General features: G+C 23.5%; 3 protein-coding genes across 3 annotated transcripts; 1 reads left to right on the top strand and 2 right to left on the bottom strand.

Moving 5' to 3' along the window:
- Positions 1-2,241: 2,241 nt before the first annotated feature.
- Positions 2,242-6,745, top strand: LOC123292175 (neurochondrin homolog). Its single transcript, XM_044872733.1, has 2 exons — positions 2,242-4,857; positions 6,630-6,745. Exon 1 carries the CDS (start codon positions 2,600-2,602, stop codon positions 4,823-4,825), a length of 2,226 nt encoding a protein of 741 aa, XP_044728668.1. The 5' UTR covers positions 2,242-2,599; the 3' UTR covers positions 4,826-4,857; positions 6,630-6,745.
- A 1,975-nt stretch (positions 6,746-8,720) lies between these two features.
- On the bottom strand, positions 8,721-14,084 carry LOC123294116 (elongator complex protein 1). Its single transcript, XM_044875206.1, is given in 10 exon segments — positions 8,721-8,799; positions 9,441-9,910; positions 10,105-10,189; positions 10,277-10,384; positions 10,461-10,625; positions 10,725-11,471; positions 11,502-11,982; positions 12,520-12,990; positions 13,062-13,871; positions 14,049-14,084. Coding segments are annotated over 10 exon segments (3,447 nt in total). The 3' UTR covers positions 8,721-8,725.
- Positions 14,085-15,158: 1,074 nt separating this feature from the next.
- Positions 15,159-15,815, bottom strand: LOC123293694. Its single transcript, XM_044874585.1, has 2 exons — positions 15,521-15,815; positions 15,159-15,450 (listed from the first exon to the last, which is right to left on the bottom strand). The coding sequence occupies exons 1-2, from the start codon at positions 15,556-15,558 to the stop codon at positions 15,180-15,182; spliced, it is 309 nt and encodes a 102-aa protein (XP_044730520.1). The 5' UTR covers positions 15,559-15,815; the 3' UTR covers positions 15,159-15,179.
- Between the last annotated feature and the right edge of the window lie 357 nt (positions 15,816-16,172).

Below are 16,172 nucleotides of genomic sequence, written 5' to 3'. Positions count from 1 at the left end.
TTTGTATTCATTGTAATGTATGTGCCATCCTGTCCTATCTTATCGTATTCAATAATTTGTTATTAATTTTAATCAATTTAATTAATTCAATTCAATTCAATTCATTATTTGTTTAATCCATCTAATCATTTAAATTCTACTTATATTCCATCACATCTATTATCTATCTGTTGTCATATATTTAATTTTATAACTTTCATTTCAATTTAATTTAATCAATATGACTTTGACAGTTCAGTTCAGTTTAGTTTAGTTCAGTTCATGTTTAACACAAACATTTTATTTAAAAATGATAATATTGAAACCATCGACTTTCAAAATACATCTAATCTAATCAAAATCAATAACACTGCTCAATAAAATTTGAATTTGTTTTTTTGTCACTTTGATGTGATACAACAGTTTTTATAATTTTTTAGATGCTGAATTCGAAATCGCATTCAGAATTTCTCTAATATATAAAGTTTTTGAAATATTTTAACTCATTAAGGAAATACATAATTGTTTTTTGGATTATATTCTTATATTCCGTAACACCACTATGTAATTCTTTTCTCGTATGAAATTTGGAAGCCTCTCTTTTCCTTCCCTCTTCATTTAAAATCCCTTTTTTATCCTTCCGATATCCTTTTTGCTCTTCGAGAAATTATATAATTTTTAATATAGTTAAACTACATATTGTATTCATACTAATCTAATATTAATATTTTGATTTTACTAATTAATTCTACATAAAAAAGAAAAATTTTCTTGTAAATTTCGCTTGTGTTAAAAAAAAAAAAAAGTTGGCAACCTTACTGTCAGAAGAGCTATTAAATTTTTGATATAAGGAGTGTGAGTACATTGTACATTGTACACTGGTCACTGATGATTCTATGAAAATGATGAATCACAATCCAATTAATATTATCATATCATATTCATGTTTGTATGGTGTTAGTATTAAATTAATAATAAATAAATAAAACTATAATAATAGCAGTAAGTACAATAAAACACAGTAAAAGTGAGTGAACAGAGAAGTGAGCACTCATTATCAGACTTGATCAAACTTCAAATCTCTCTATTCAGTATTTAGTATTTTATTAGTCTATGGTATTGGTACCTAGTCAGAGTAGTTAGTATTATAAACTGATAGAGCGTAGAGGTACTCAACTCACAGCTGACTAGTGATTATGGTTAGACTTAGTTTAAGACTAAGACGTTAAATAACTCACAAGACAACAAGTAGTTTAGATCATCAACTCTTACAAATAATAAATTATATAAATAAATAACTTAAATTATTAATTAAAAGTGATTACTTAAGTTTACATGAGCTACACATTTTAAATCATAATTAATTAATTAAAATATAACGATACGATGGAAATTGTTACAGATTCAAATTATAAAATGGATAATTTAAAGAAAATCAAAGCTATTTTCTTTGATCTAGACAACACATTAATACCAACACGTAAAGCAGATAAACTTGCATGTAACAAGGTTAGTTAATTAAACATTCATTATTATTAATTCTTCTTAATTTTTATTTAATATTCATTTTTCTTATAAATCTAATTATCTACATATCTATCAATTCTTTTATATTTTATATCTTTAATTAAATATTTTATCAAAAATAATATTATAATACATTTAATTTATATATATAATATAATACGCATGCGTTATTGTACTTGTAAACGTCATGTCACGTCACTAATTATAAATAAAATGGATATTTATGTTTATATAATATCTTGAATGTTTATAAAAAGTCATTGAATAAGATTTTTGAAGCTTAACTAATATTCTAAAATAATGTTTAATTAAATCTTATAAAAAAAAAAAGAATATATAATTAAATAAAAATAAAAATGAATTGATAATTTTAGTTACAAGTTATTAAAACTAGATGTAGTTAGTAGTTAGTTAGTTAGTTAAGTAGTTTGTTCAATGTTCACTGTTGTTATTTTAATTTAAAATAATAATAAAATGTGAGTGTGACACATTGATGATTAATAAAAGTGAGGTTATGTAGTGATTCTATTTAATTTTAAATTTTGTAAAATATCTATAAATAAAACATACATACATAGTGTGAAGTGAACATAGAACATTCACGTTAATCGTTAGTTTTAGTTAACGTTGTAGTTGTAGCTGTAGTTAGTTATATATATATAAATAATATTTAATTTTAAATTTATAAAGCTACAACAGTACTTAAGTAGTTAATAATCTTGTGAACTGTGTGTAATTGTAAATGTGTTGTGTGCAAATCAGATACAAAAATTCCCAATTTTAGTAACTGTATCTGTATCTGTGTTAGTATTTCCAGACGTCCTAACTACATAACTACATACAGTCAAGTCAAGTCAGTTCATTGTATTATTTATAAACTAAAAACTCACAAGTTTTGTAAACTAAAATTATAATAATAGTCTTTTAGAACATTGAACAGGAACATCGTTGGGCGTTGTTCAAATTGTACTTAACTTAATCAAGTTGTTACTTTGACCATATTAAGTGTTTTAAGTCAGGCATGATTTTATCGTTTTAAAATAAAATTAAGTAAAACGTAACTTAAATCAAGTGTAATTCATTAATAATTACAATGGCTGATCAAACTGGAATGTCTGATGCGTGTAAAAAAATGGTATCAATATTAAAAGGAGCACAAACTGATACTGAAAAATTTGCTGCATTGTTTATGGTGACAAAATTAGTGAAAGGCAAAGATTGTAATTCTGTTGCTAGAAAGGCTATCTTTGAAGCGATTGGATTCAAGTTTTTAAAACGTTTATTGTTAACAAGTGATGTGCCAGTCGATTGTCCACCAGTTGTCTACAAATCAGTGGCCTTATCGATTCTGACAACGTTCTGCAACGATCCTGATGTGGTCGTCCATCCAGAAATGTTAGAAAATATTCCAGTATTCTTGGATATTGTCTCACAAGCTGACAACCAAGATTACGACGATAATTTAATTGTGGTTGGTGAAGCGTATGCTTGCTTACAAAACATTGCAGCCTACGAACCAGGCCAAAAAGCTCTACTTGAAGTGGGCGCCATCACTAAAATGTCTGAAATCTATGCTCAACAAAGTTTTCAAACGGATGAAGCGTTAAATTTATTAGTGAAACTTGTTACGAAATTTGGAGCGAATGCGTGGGACGACAATCCTAAACCATTTCATGCGTTAATCAATAAAATCGCATTGGATTTTGAAACTGATCATTCTGAGCGAAAATTTGAATTGGCAACCATTTTAAATTCACTTTTATTTAATTGTCGACGAAAATTAATTGCAAGCACTAGTTCAGACGAAACATGGCCGATTAGTTTGTTCAAAGGATTAAATTCTATTTTGGGCAGTCGAATTGGGAAGAACCAACGAAATCCTGCATTAATTTTAACTGCAACCATTATCGATTTGCTTGGAATCGAATGGACGCTCCAAGACGAAGAGAAACCGAAAACGTTCTTTTTATTATTATTACAATTGTCTGCGATAGAAGTGCGAATGTTGGATGCGAGCAGTTTTAAACAAGCGTTTGGACAAGCTGAGCTACTGACAGCTTGTTTTATCATTCTAGAAGCGTCCATCGTTTACATTGCTCTAGATCAGTTGGACTTGGAGCAGAAGGAAAAACAATCGATTTACACTGGATTCAAAGGTGCATTCACGGCCCTCATTAACATTTTAACAAAACTTCAAGTTGACAAGAATCGGGATGCTTTACCGTTGGAAGAGAAAATCTTTGTATATGCAATGGTGCGCGTTCTAGCTGCATGGTTAGCCCAAGAAACCTCAGCATTACGGGCGCAAGTTTACAAGTTGCTACCATTTTTATTGAGCTTAGCCAATGAAAGTTTTTATACGTATCGTGCTCAAAAATTGGATGAAAAAAAGGCTGAAAAATGTGTGGAAAACAACTCTCAGTCCCAATCCCAATCCAATCCTGGTGTGGATGTGCTTCGAGTCATGTTACCTGCTTTGTGCCATCTAACTGTTGAAGATGAGGCTCGTAAAATTTTATTGGATGCGAAAGAGGATGAAGTTTTATACGAATGCTTAGATTTCCATTGGTCCATTGTGAATTGGAAACGACCTCCAGTGCCCAAGTCTGAACGCGCCAAATTAAAACTTTTACCAGCACCGGTGCCCACAGCCGCTGAACTCGAGGACATGAAAGACTCACGTGCAGCCATGATCAGCATCTGTAACGTGTTCATGAACATCACCGTCTTGGAAGCTAAATATGTGGAGACGAGTCTTCTGTTCAGCACACTCTTACGTTTTATCTTCAATAATTTGCCAGAATTAAAAGACACACCTGATAATCTAGTCTTGCATGGCAACTTGGCCGTATTAGGTTTATTATTGCTTAAGCAACAATCAAAGTCCGTGCGTAAAAATGACTTTTCTATTTGTCGTTATATTCAAGCAACAATACGATTCCTGTGGGATGCGTACATTGTTGATGAATCAAATGATCCCACTGCTTTAGTGGTTGCTATGGCCTACAAAGAGAATTGGTCCGATTTAATGGAATTATGGTTCTTAGGGATGCAAACAATGAGTGGCGTTATTGCACAAATACCTTGGTTGTCCGAGTTCTGTATCGAGAGTGGTTGGTGTGAGGGTATCATTGATACCTTGAAGAAAGTTAAGTTGGGTTCGTTACAACCGAATGTTAAACTAGCGTACGAAGACTTCTTATGTCAATTGGTTGATGCTAACGAAGCGGTCATTGCAGTGCTAAAGAAATGTGACGCATTGAAAGTCTGTCGTAATCATCGATTTATGGATTTGGGCAAGAAATTATTTGGCGATTAAATATCAATCAATATTTTTAATTTTAGAATTAGGTACTAAAATTAATTAATTTAGGACGCTTTCAATCATTTAAACAAAACAAACAACAATCATACTCTGACTTTACTTTACAATAATTGTTTAATTTTCATACGATTTTAGAGAAGGTCTAGTAACGTGTCGTCTACTAACTATTAACTAGTAACCCTTAATAAATAATGTTATAAACCAGGGAAGTAAAGGAATGTTTTTAAGCATAGTTTTATTTGACATGAATGAGCGTTATCATAAAAGTTATGGATTTGGGTTATGGTTAAATTTGATGAATATTATTTAAGCTTTCCTAAAATTGTATGAAAATAAATGTACGTTCCGAATTTATTTGAACTGAATCCTGCAGTGTGTCAATGTGTTTGCAGTGTGCAGCTCTAGTACTTACTAATTATTATTAATATTCAAATTTTTGCTCATGTTTGTATATTTATTTATTTTGTAATAAAATATAATTTGTTTGTATTTCTTGATTTAATGTATAAGTTGAAGAATATAATCCAAAAATTGGTTCTTTTTTTAAATTCTGAAATGAACGGTTTCTAAACTAAACTAAACTAAACTAAACTAGATAGTTGAAGCTTTTTTCAAAAATATCGAAAAGAATATTATACAAATATGTTGTTGTAATTCATTCAACTATCATTATCTATTTTAATTTATTTGTTTGAATAGGCCTTGGTAGGAATAGGTTAACATTTTGTGATTAAAATAACACTTTAATCACAAAATTATTTGTAAAATTCAAATTAAAATGGTTTTTAAGATTTACAAAATTAAATATTTACATATTTTATAATAAATTCTTTTACATAATGTTCTTAAAATAGGTGAAAACATCTTTATGAACAATATTCATTAATTCCATTTAAATGGTAACATCTTAGTGAACAACTCTGTATCTATACATATACGTATATGTATGACAAGCATTATTATTAATGTTAAGATGCGTGGGTGGGTGGGTGTTAAATACCTAACTTGTTACGTGTACGTTGTACGTGATGTGGTACGTTACGTACAACGTACAACGTAACGTACACCACACACCGATATAACAATTGTAGTTGACAGAACAATGCACATTCTAAACAGTGTCTGCAATACTTTAGTTATAATACCATGTTATGGTCTTTTAATTCAGATTTCAGCGCCATCATGTCACTAATATAGAAAATCACATCAATTTCCATAAAACACTTGTATTTTGTTTACCAAATTTATTTTGTTGATAGCCAAGTAAATAATTTTAATCTAATTCTTTTAAAATTAAATTAGTAGTTTTTATCATAACATATTTGTAAGACCATAGAAACAAAAAAAAATCAAACACGTCATTCTTATAATTTTTAAAATATGATGTCACTTAATCCCTAACATAAAAGGTTCTTTACATAACTTGATGTTATTGTAGTAATATCGAAAAAGAATCACATTGACATTTTATAGACAAACTCTACATTACCGACTTAATTTGATTGGTTATTGCTTCTGCAACAACTTCGGCAACGGCCGAACGATCTACGAAAGTATCCGATTTCGAATAACATTGTATAAAAATAATATGGCTGAATAGTGCATATGCATGATGGATGGTTAAAACAATATAATAAATTAAAACATTAAACGAATTATTTATTATTGATAATTATTGAATTGTTTTTTTAAAAGCAACAGCAACAAATAAAGAATATTTAATAATAAATGAATAAAATAAAGTGAATGTTAAGGGTACAGATAGTTGTTATTAATAATAAATATTTATATTTTACAGTTAAATGAAATATTACGAAATGAATATAATTTAAATTTGGATGAAGCAAATAAAACTTGTACAACATATTTAAAATTATTTAGACAATGTCCAGATAATGAAATCAATCCAATTGATGAATGGCGTACACAGTTATTTAAAAAGAGTTTAAATAATAAATATAAAGATAAAGCATGTAAGTAAAATAAAATACAGTATTATATTATTATTAATTAATTAATTAATTATTTTTTATTTTTGTTATAGATGAAATATATAAAAGATGGTTAGAATTACGTTATAAATATTTAATAATAGAACCAGAAATAAAATCAATGTTATTAAAATTAAAAGAATTAAATTATTTATTATGTATTATAAGTAATGGTCCATCAGCAGCACAATGGGAGAAAATAAATAAATTACAATTAAAATTAATATTTAATTTAATATTAATAAGTGGTGATTTTAATAATAATAATAATAGTACAAGTGTTGTTATTGAAAAACCAAATAAATTAATATTTAATAAAGCAATAAAATATTTTAATTTAAATTCAAATGAATGTTGTATTATTGGTGATAAATTAGAAACAGATATTAAAGGTGGTATTCAATCAAATTTAGGTTTAACAATATGGTTACCATTAAATAATAATAATAATAATCATAATAATAATACAAATATTATTAAACCTAATTTTATTATTAATAAATTAACTGATTTATTAAAAATATTATTATTTAATAATAATATTAAAACTGGGTTCTATGATTATTATGATTCAAATAGTAATTCTAGTGATGGTAGTTGATAACTAACTGATTTATTTATTATTATTATTATTATTATTAATATAAAATTAATTATTAAAATATTTAAATCCAATACAATAACTTGAATATTTAAAATTTATTTTATTAAACAACACCAGAAGATAATTTAATAAAAATTATTATATTTGTATTTAATGTAATTACTTATTAATTAATAAATAAATAAATATATTTATTTTTAAATTTAAATTTGTACCAGTTAACAAAAAAAATGAAGTATAAATATTAAAAATCATTTCTATTAACAAACGTAAGATTTATTTAATTTGATGCATTGAAAACAATGTATGTAAGTTTCAAATGTAACTAGTAGGGCCATCTATAGAAAACATATTGAACTAAAAATAATTACAAAAGCAGAGACATCTATGACAAATAGTTTGAACTAATTATTAATTGCGACATTAATGCCATCTATGGCAAATAGTTTGAACTAACTGTAAACGACGGTGGTGCCATCTTTGGTGAATATTTTGAACTAGTAGTTAATAAATAGTTCAAACTATTTGCCATAGATGGCTCTGCTTGTGTTATTTTTAGTTCAATATGTTTTCTATAGATGGCACTACTAGTTTCATTTGATAATTTACATTGTTTTCAATGCATCAAATTAAATAAATCTTAAGTTTGTTAATAGAAATGATTTTTAATATTTATACTGGGAGGTTAGTACACTAAGATTTTCAGCAAAAAGATTTTCATTTTCTTTTTTATTTGCACATAAGGTGCAAATAATTCGCTATGTAAATGGAACGAAACGAAACGAACAAAATAAATAGTTAAAATTGTTTTATTTATACTTATAAAAAAATACCAGAAAAAAGAAAAAGGTTTTCAGGGTGAAAACACTTACTTACCATTTCCCTATCAGGTACTACTATTTCCCTTGTCAACTTATATTCTCCTAATACAAATGTTAAAAATTTTCATAATTTTTGGTGAAATTAGTTCTAAAAAAGTTACATGTGAAAATGGATTTGTATTAGGAGAATATAATGGGAGGTTAGTACACTAAGATTTACATTTTTTTTATTTATTTGCACAATTAGGTGTATCGCTGTTGCTATGTAAACGAGACAGTTTTTGGTCGTGACTTGAGCGAGTTGTAGTTGTTGGATCAATCAGATCTCTACACTCTACTAAGGATAGATAGAAGAACATAAATAAATAACTAATGACTTTATAATATTAAAATTAAATTTGAATTTATTATTAAAATATTTAAATAAACAAGACATTGTTTATATTTTTAGTTATTTATTATAATGGATTAAATTTAATTAAATTGATGATTCTAAACTAAATAGTTTCCAATGTGCTGTTGGTTGTTGTGGTGGATAACGATATTGAACTTCTAAAATAAATAAATTAATGAATTTAATTAATTTTACTTTATTAAATTAATTACATTACTCTATACTACTTGTATTTTGTATAACTTGCATTGTAGTGCATTAGGAAATAAACCGAATGTTTTGTCTGAAACTCTGAAACAAATTATTTAATGCAGAATTACTTATGAATTCGGGAAAAATAGCTTTGCTTCAATCAGACATCGGCTTGATTTTGTAACAATTTTTAAAAGGTTCTTTCTTCAGTTCTATATCCAACTATTACTTCTAAAAATCGTAGAATGTTAAAATTAAACAATTAAGTAATTAATTCAAACCCATAGAGCTGAAATTTATTTAGAACCATTTAATTGGTCCCTAAAATTAAAATAATATACAGTACTATAATTAGATAAATTAAAAACAATTTTAAAATCATTAATTTTTAACCCATTGGATCGAAATTGTAAAAAGAAAAACAATGAAGACGTTGTCTGCTGAACAAAGCAAAACTATTGTTCCCGAATTCTCGAATAAATTCCGCATAAAATAAATTGTTTTTCTAATTTTAAATTGATAAGTATATGAGCGTTGGATATCGATGAATTGAGTCAATTGAAAATTAATTGACATATTTATTAATAATTATAATTAAATTACTTACCTAATAAATTCATTGTTGTTGTTATTGTATGATCTTGTTGTTGTTGTTGTTGTTGTTTAGTTGCATTAATAATTGAATTAGTTGTCATATTAGGTCCATATGTTGTTGTAATTAAACTATCATTATGATTTAATTCAACTGATCCAGATCCAGATCCAGATCCAAGTCCATCAATAGATTGTGTTAATGTTAATGATGGTGGCCATATTATATTTTGATATTCATTAATTTTATTTAATAATTGTTTAAATAGTTGTTGTAATTGTTTTGCTTTATTCTCTTCATTTAAATTCATTAATATTAATAATAATTTATTTATAATATTATTATTATTAATTAATAAATATGTTTTTGTAATTAATTGATGTAATGAACGTATTAATGCTAAATCTTCATATTTATTGCCTTCTTTTAAACTATATAATTTACGTTCATGTTTACGTTTATTTTTACTTGATCGAAAACTTTTACTAAAAATAAATAAAATTAAATCAGATGATGTAAATTTAAATGAATTATTATCATCATTAATAATTAATTATAATTGTGCGTCAGTCAATCAAATTAATTGATATAGTCAGTAAAGTGACATCATTATCAGATCTATTATTTGATTATTTAACTGATAAATATGGTTTACAAATTGTATTTGATGAATACTTACAATGATGATTTTGAATTAATACTTGTTGTTGTTGTTTTTGAAACAATACTTGTTGTATCTGAATATAAATCACAATTAACAGCTGCTGTTACATCATTATCATTATTATCATCATCATTATCATTAAATAATTTATAATTATTATTATATTGTTGTTGTTGTTGTTGTTTACGTACAATAATTAAACGTTCTGTTTGTTGTATTAATTGTTGTATTGTTTCATTGATATTTAATGTTAATATTTCATAATATTGTAATGCTTTAGGTTTAATATGTGTTTCTATAATAAAAATAAATAAAAATATAAAATTAAATAATTATAAATAATATTAATATTATTATTATTATTACATTACCTATTAAATCTTTACGTTTATATAAATAACAATAATGTATAGCTTCAGACCATTGTTTAGCATCAGTTAATATATCAATAGCTGATTCATAATCTTGTAAATAATTACATAAGATTGTTGTAGCTGTTGTAGCTAATAATGCTGTTATATTATTATTATTATCATCTTGTTGTTTTAATTGTTCTTTAATTTGTTCAATTAATTGATAACATAATGTATTTAATTGTAATTGTGTATAATTTAATTGTTGTGCAATAGTTAAACAATGTTGTATTGATATTGTTGGATCATTATTTATATTTAATTGATACATTTCTAATGCTTTATTTAAATTAAATGAACGTTCATACATGATAGCAGCTTCATGATAACAACGTTTATTATATAAATATTCACCAAATATATTACAAATATCTTTATAATAAATATTATTATTATTATTATTTTTATATAATTCAAGTGCTTCTTTATATAAATTATGTAATTTTATAAATTGTAAACATTCATTAAAATCAGTATTATCAGTATTATCATTATAATATAATATTAATGATTTTAATGCTTTATTATAACGTTTTAAATAATTATCAATTTTAAATTGTTTATAATATTGATTTGTATATGAATTTAATTCTTGTAAGAATGGTATATATTGTTTTGGATCTTTTTGTGATTGTTGTGCAACAAACATAATTATATCAAAATTATACATTCCTAATGCAATATTAAATATTAAATTAATATTATTTGATTTTAATTGTAATAAATATTTTAATAATTTATTTGATAAATCTATATTATTATTATTATTTTTAATATTATATATTAATAATAATGCTTCTTCTAAATCTTGATCTGTATCTTTAATAACATATGCTGTTATTATTGTTTTTATATATTTATTATTATTATTATCATTTAATTTTAATAAATATTTAATAAATTCATTAGCAATTAAATGTATTTTATTTATATTATTAGTTAATTCTTGTTGTTGTAATTGTAATTGTTCTTGTTTATTATTATTATTATTTGTATAACATTGTTTATATATTGTTTTTGTAACATCTTCATTTTGTAATTCTAATAAAAATATATTTAAATCATTTAAATCAATTGTATTAATAATATTATTTATATTATTAATAAATAATTTTGAATTAAAATCATATAATAAATTTAAATTAATACGTTCTTGTTTCATAATATTAAATGCTAATAAATAATTATTATTAATAGTTAATAATTTATTGATTAATGTTATTAATAATATACGTGGTTTTATTAATTCAATATTACCACGTGGCATTTGTAATATAATATTATAATTATATGATATTATTATTTTACTACCACGTTCAATACATCTTTTAAAATAATTATTAATATTATTATTAATAATATTTATTTCATTATTAATATTTATACATATTAATTCATGTTTTAATGTTGTTAATAATATAAATTGTTGTTCATTTAATATAAACATTGATGTTATATTATTTGCAATTAATTTATGATTTATATAAAATCTATTAAATCCATCTAAATTTAATATTATTAATTCATTATTATTATTTTTATTTATAAATGTATTTAATTCATAACATGGTGCTGTTAATATTTTATTATTTTTATTATTAAATAATAATTTTAATTCTTTATTTATTATATTAAATGTATATATTTTATTATTTATTGTTTGTATTAATATTTCATTTATATTTAATTTATTATGTTTTATATTAATAATTATATTATTATTATTAAATTTAATTAAATGTTCATAATATGTTGTTGTTGTATTATCATTATTATTAATAATATTATGTTTTATAATTGAATTATTTAATGTATTAACACAAATAAAACAATCATTTAATGATAAATATATAAAATGATTATAATTAAATGGTATTAATGTTTGATAATTATTATCATTATTAATTGTATTTAATTTAAATGATTTTATTAATTCATATTTAAAATCATTATTTAATGTTGTTGTTGTTGTTGTTATTAAATTATATTGATAACAATTATATATTGAATCAATACAATAAATATTATGATTATTATTATTAAATAATATAAAATTAATAGAATTTAATTGATTTAATGATGATAATTTAAATGCATACATTGGTGGTGGAATACAAGCATATTTAAATGATGTTAATAATACATTTATATTATCAATAACAGCTACACAAGCTAAATCATCATTTAAATCATCATCTGTTGTTGTTGTTGTTGTTGTTGTTGTCCAAATCCATTCATATTTTAATAACATATTATTAAATAATATATTTAATATTTTATTATTATCACCTACTGTTGTTGTATTATTAATATTCCATTCAATTAAACAATTATTAATTTTATTATTATTATTATTATTAAATATTAATGATTGTTTTAAATACCAATGATAATTATTAATTGTATATAAATCAATACGATTACTATTTTCATATTGAATACATAATACTTCTGAATCTAAACTCCAACATAACTTTTTAACTTTATTCTATAAAAATAAATAAATTAATATTAATTATAATAATTATATTATTATTATTATTATTATTTAAAACTAACCTCATTATTAATTATAAATTGACCATGTTTTAATCCATTCTTTTCAAACAATACAATTTGATATTTATTAGTATTTGATATAAATTGAACACCAGCTATTAAATTACCAGATGGTCTCCATGATAATGGTCCTTCTAAACCAATAATATTCTCTCTATCTGATGAATATTGTGCAATACCATCAGAATTAAAAACAATAAAACCATAACCATACCCATCATCATTGTGTCCACCACGTATAAAGTTTATAGCAAATAAAGTACCATCAGAACGCCATGTTATATATATTAATTTATTTATATTAATATTATTATTAACAACATTATCTTTTTGTTGTTTTTGTTGTTGTTGTTGTATTTCTATTGTTCTTGCTTGTTTACCTTCAGAACCATAAAATTGTGTTTGTTTACTACCCCAACCAACATTAACAATATTTTGATTAATATTATTTTTATTAATATCATCTAATTGAATACATTGTACAAGTTGTACAAGTTGTGTTGAAGCACCACCCAAACAATTATCTAATGTTAATAATCGTAAACATTTATCTGTTGTTATAATAACAAGTAAATCTTGTGCTGGACTATATTTAGCACTCACTATTTTAATATCTTTATCTTTATCAGCTGTATCTTGTTCTTGTTGTTCATCATCAATTAAATAAATACTTGTTATATTTAAATGTTGACCATCAAATATTGTAACAGATTTAGAATCAATAACAGATAGTTCACATGTCACTGATAAATATGTTAAATGGATTGGTGATGAATTTGTTATATGAAAGTTTTCTAATTTATTTGATATAATATTATCATTATCATTATTATCATTATCATCATCATCAGTTGTTGTTGTTGTTGTTGTTGTTGTTATATTTATATAACTTGTTGTACCATCATTAAATAATATAAACAAACGATTTGTATTTGTATCAATACAGAATTCAAATACATCATCTTTATTTAATAAACAATTAAATTCTTGTATTTTATTGTAAAATAATTTTAAATTTCTCATTTTTATTTGTTTATATTATTTACTCATCACACACACACATATATGTATCTATAATTATAATATTCATCAATTTAAATTAAATAAATTGTATTAATGAATGTCACTGCTCACTGATATATTTTATTAATTCACAATATTTAATTATTTACACTTAACCTTACTTTTAATTATATTTTAAATAAACATGTGACAACCATAGACTTATCAATATAAAGAACACAATACACAACACAAACACAACGCTAGTCTATCTACAACTCTGGAAGTGGAATCTGGATGTGATATGATGAATTAAAGAGATGACTGACAATAAGTATCTTTATGTGTATCCTTGTCTAATACATATACTTACTAAATTAGTAAGTATATGTATTAGATAAAGATAAGACACACACACAGAGATACTATACTAATACATGTACATAATTATTTAAATTTAAAAAGTATATCTTTTATTTTTAAGGAAACAAACCGGACGCAAACTGTTCCTGTTAGAATAGAATGTTGAAAAAAGTTAAGTTGATCAAAAAGTGTACTCTTTAAATTTACGCACTTGTAAAAGTATACGCTTACAAATTCGTAAAATTAAAAAAAAAACTAAAATAGCATAAAAGAACTATTTATATAGTTTGAACTATTTTAAGAAGTTTCTGTTCTTTGAGTTTTTTCCTAAACCTCATCACTTGATATAAATAAAAATCGTTACAATTAGTTAACGATTATTGATTATTATTTGTAGTATTTTTGATTAAATATTTGAATCAAAATCAATTAGATCGTATATATTTTTTGAACAGTTCTTCATTACAAATGTTTGTCGATTCTATTTGTGTGATTTCAGTTTATTATCTACTATTACCTACTTCAACTTGATGTAGATATCCACAACTAATAAAATAATAATTATGCTTAAGATTTAGGTTTTCTTAATGATTAATGACAACATTATATTGTATATAATAAATACACATTTATTAATATTTATTTAAATTTAAACATTTTATTATTTATTAATATGTATTTTAATAACAAAATAACATTAAAATAAAATAAAATAAAATACATATTGTATGTCTAATGTCTTATTTATTTTATTTAATGTGATATATTATGTCGTCCTTTTAATATTCTTCTCAATAAAACACGTAATCCAGCTTGAGTTGTTAACCGTTTTTTATAACCATGTTTTTTAATTCGCATCCGTTCATTTGGTCGAGGAAAATGACAACGAATATTTGTACGAATTGGTATCAAACTTGTACTTGTACTTGTAACAATGTTATATAAAATATTATTTGAATTACTTGTTTGATTGAATAATGTTTGTTGTATTGAACATGTTTGAAATACTTTTGTACTAATTGTTCTAAAATTAATAAATTATTTATTTTTATTATTTATTATTTATTATTTATTTTAATTTTAATTTTATTTACCTTAATAAACCCAATGAATTCATAATTGTTATAGACATTTTATTTTATTCAAGTTATTTTAGGTTATATGTTATGCATTGCATACGATTCGTTACCAAAACTATGGAATGTAGAGATAAGGAACACAATCTCATATGGTTGGTTGTTTTAATCAAAAAGCATTAAATAAAGAGGTCATAATGATATATATTTATTTATATGAACTGTATTTATTTATATCTTCTGTTTATAACAGTAATGTTTATTTTAATTTAATACAATTTTAGGATCTTAACATAGATTGTGTTCCCTATCTTTACCCTCCATACTAAGAATAAAAACAAGAACCATTCTTCAACCAACATAAGAATATAAAAGTAACTAACTAGTAACTAATTAGTAACTAGTAAAGTGAATTAAGTTACTGTGAACTGTCATTGATATTATGTATTATTACATGTAAATGTAACTAAACTACATTTATTTATATTATAAATACATACAACATATATTATGTTTTTAAATTAATAATAAAATAATATTAAATATAAATATAATATTTATAAAAAATATATGTGATTTTATTAAATAGAAACAAATTCTTACCTAATAGATATCATCATCATCTGATCTGTTCTGTTCTGTTCTGTTCTGATTTGAATTATCATTAGAT

Source organism: Chrysoperla carnea, chromosome 2 (genome assembly GCF_905475395.1).
Source record: "Chrysoperla carnea chromosome 2, inChrCarn1.1, whole genome shotgun sequence".
Classification (NCBI taxonomy): Eukaryota; Metazoa; Arthropoda; class Insecta; order Neuroptera; family Chrysopidae; genus Chrysoperla; species Chrysoperla carnea.
The sequence above is the reverse complement of the archived record's forward strand: the minus strand, read 5'-3'. Positions and strand labels throughout refer to the sequence as shown.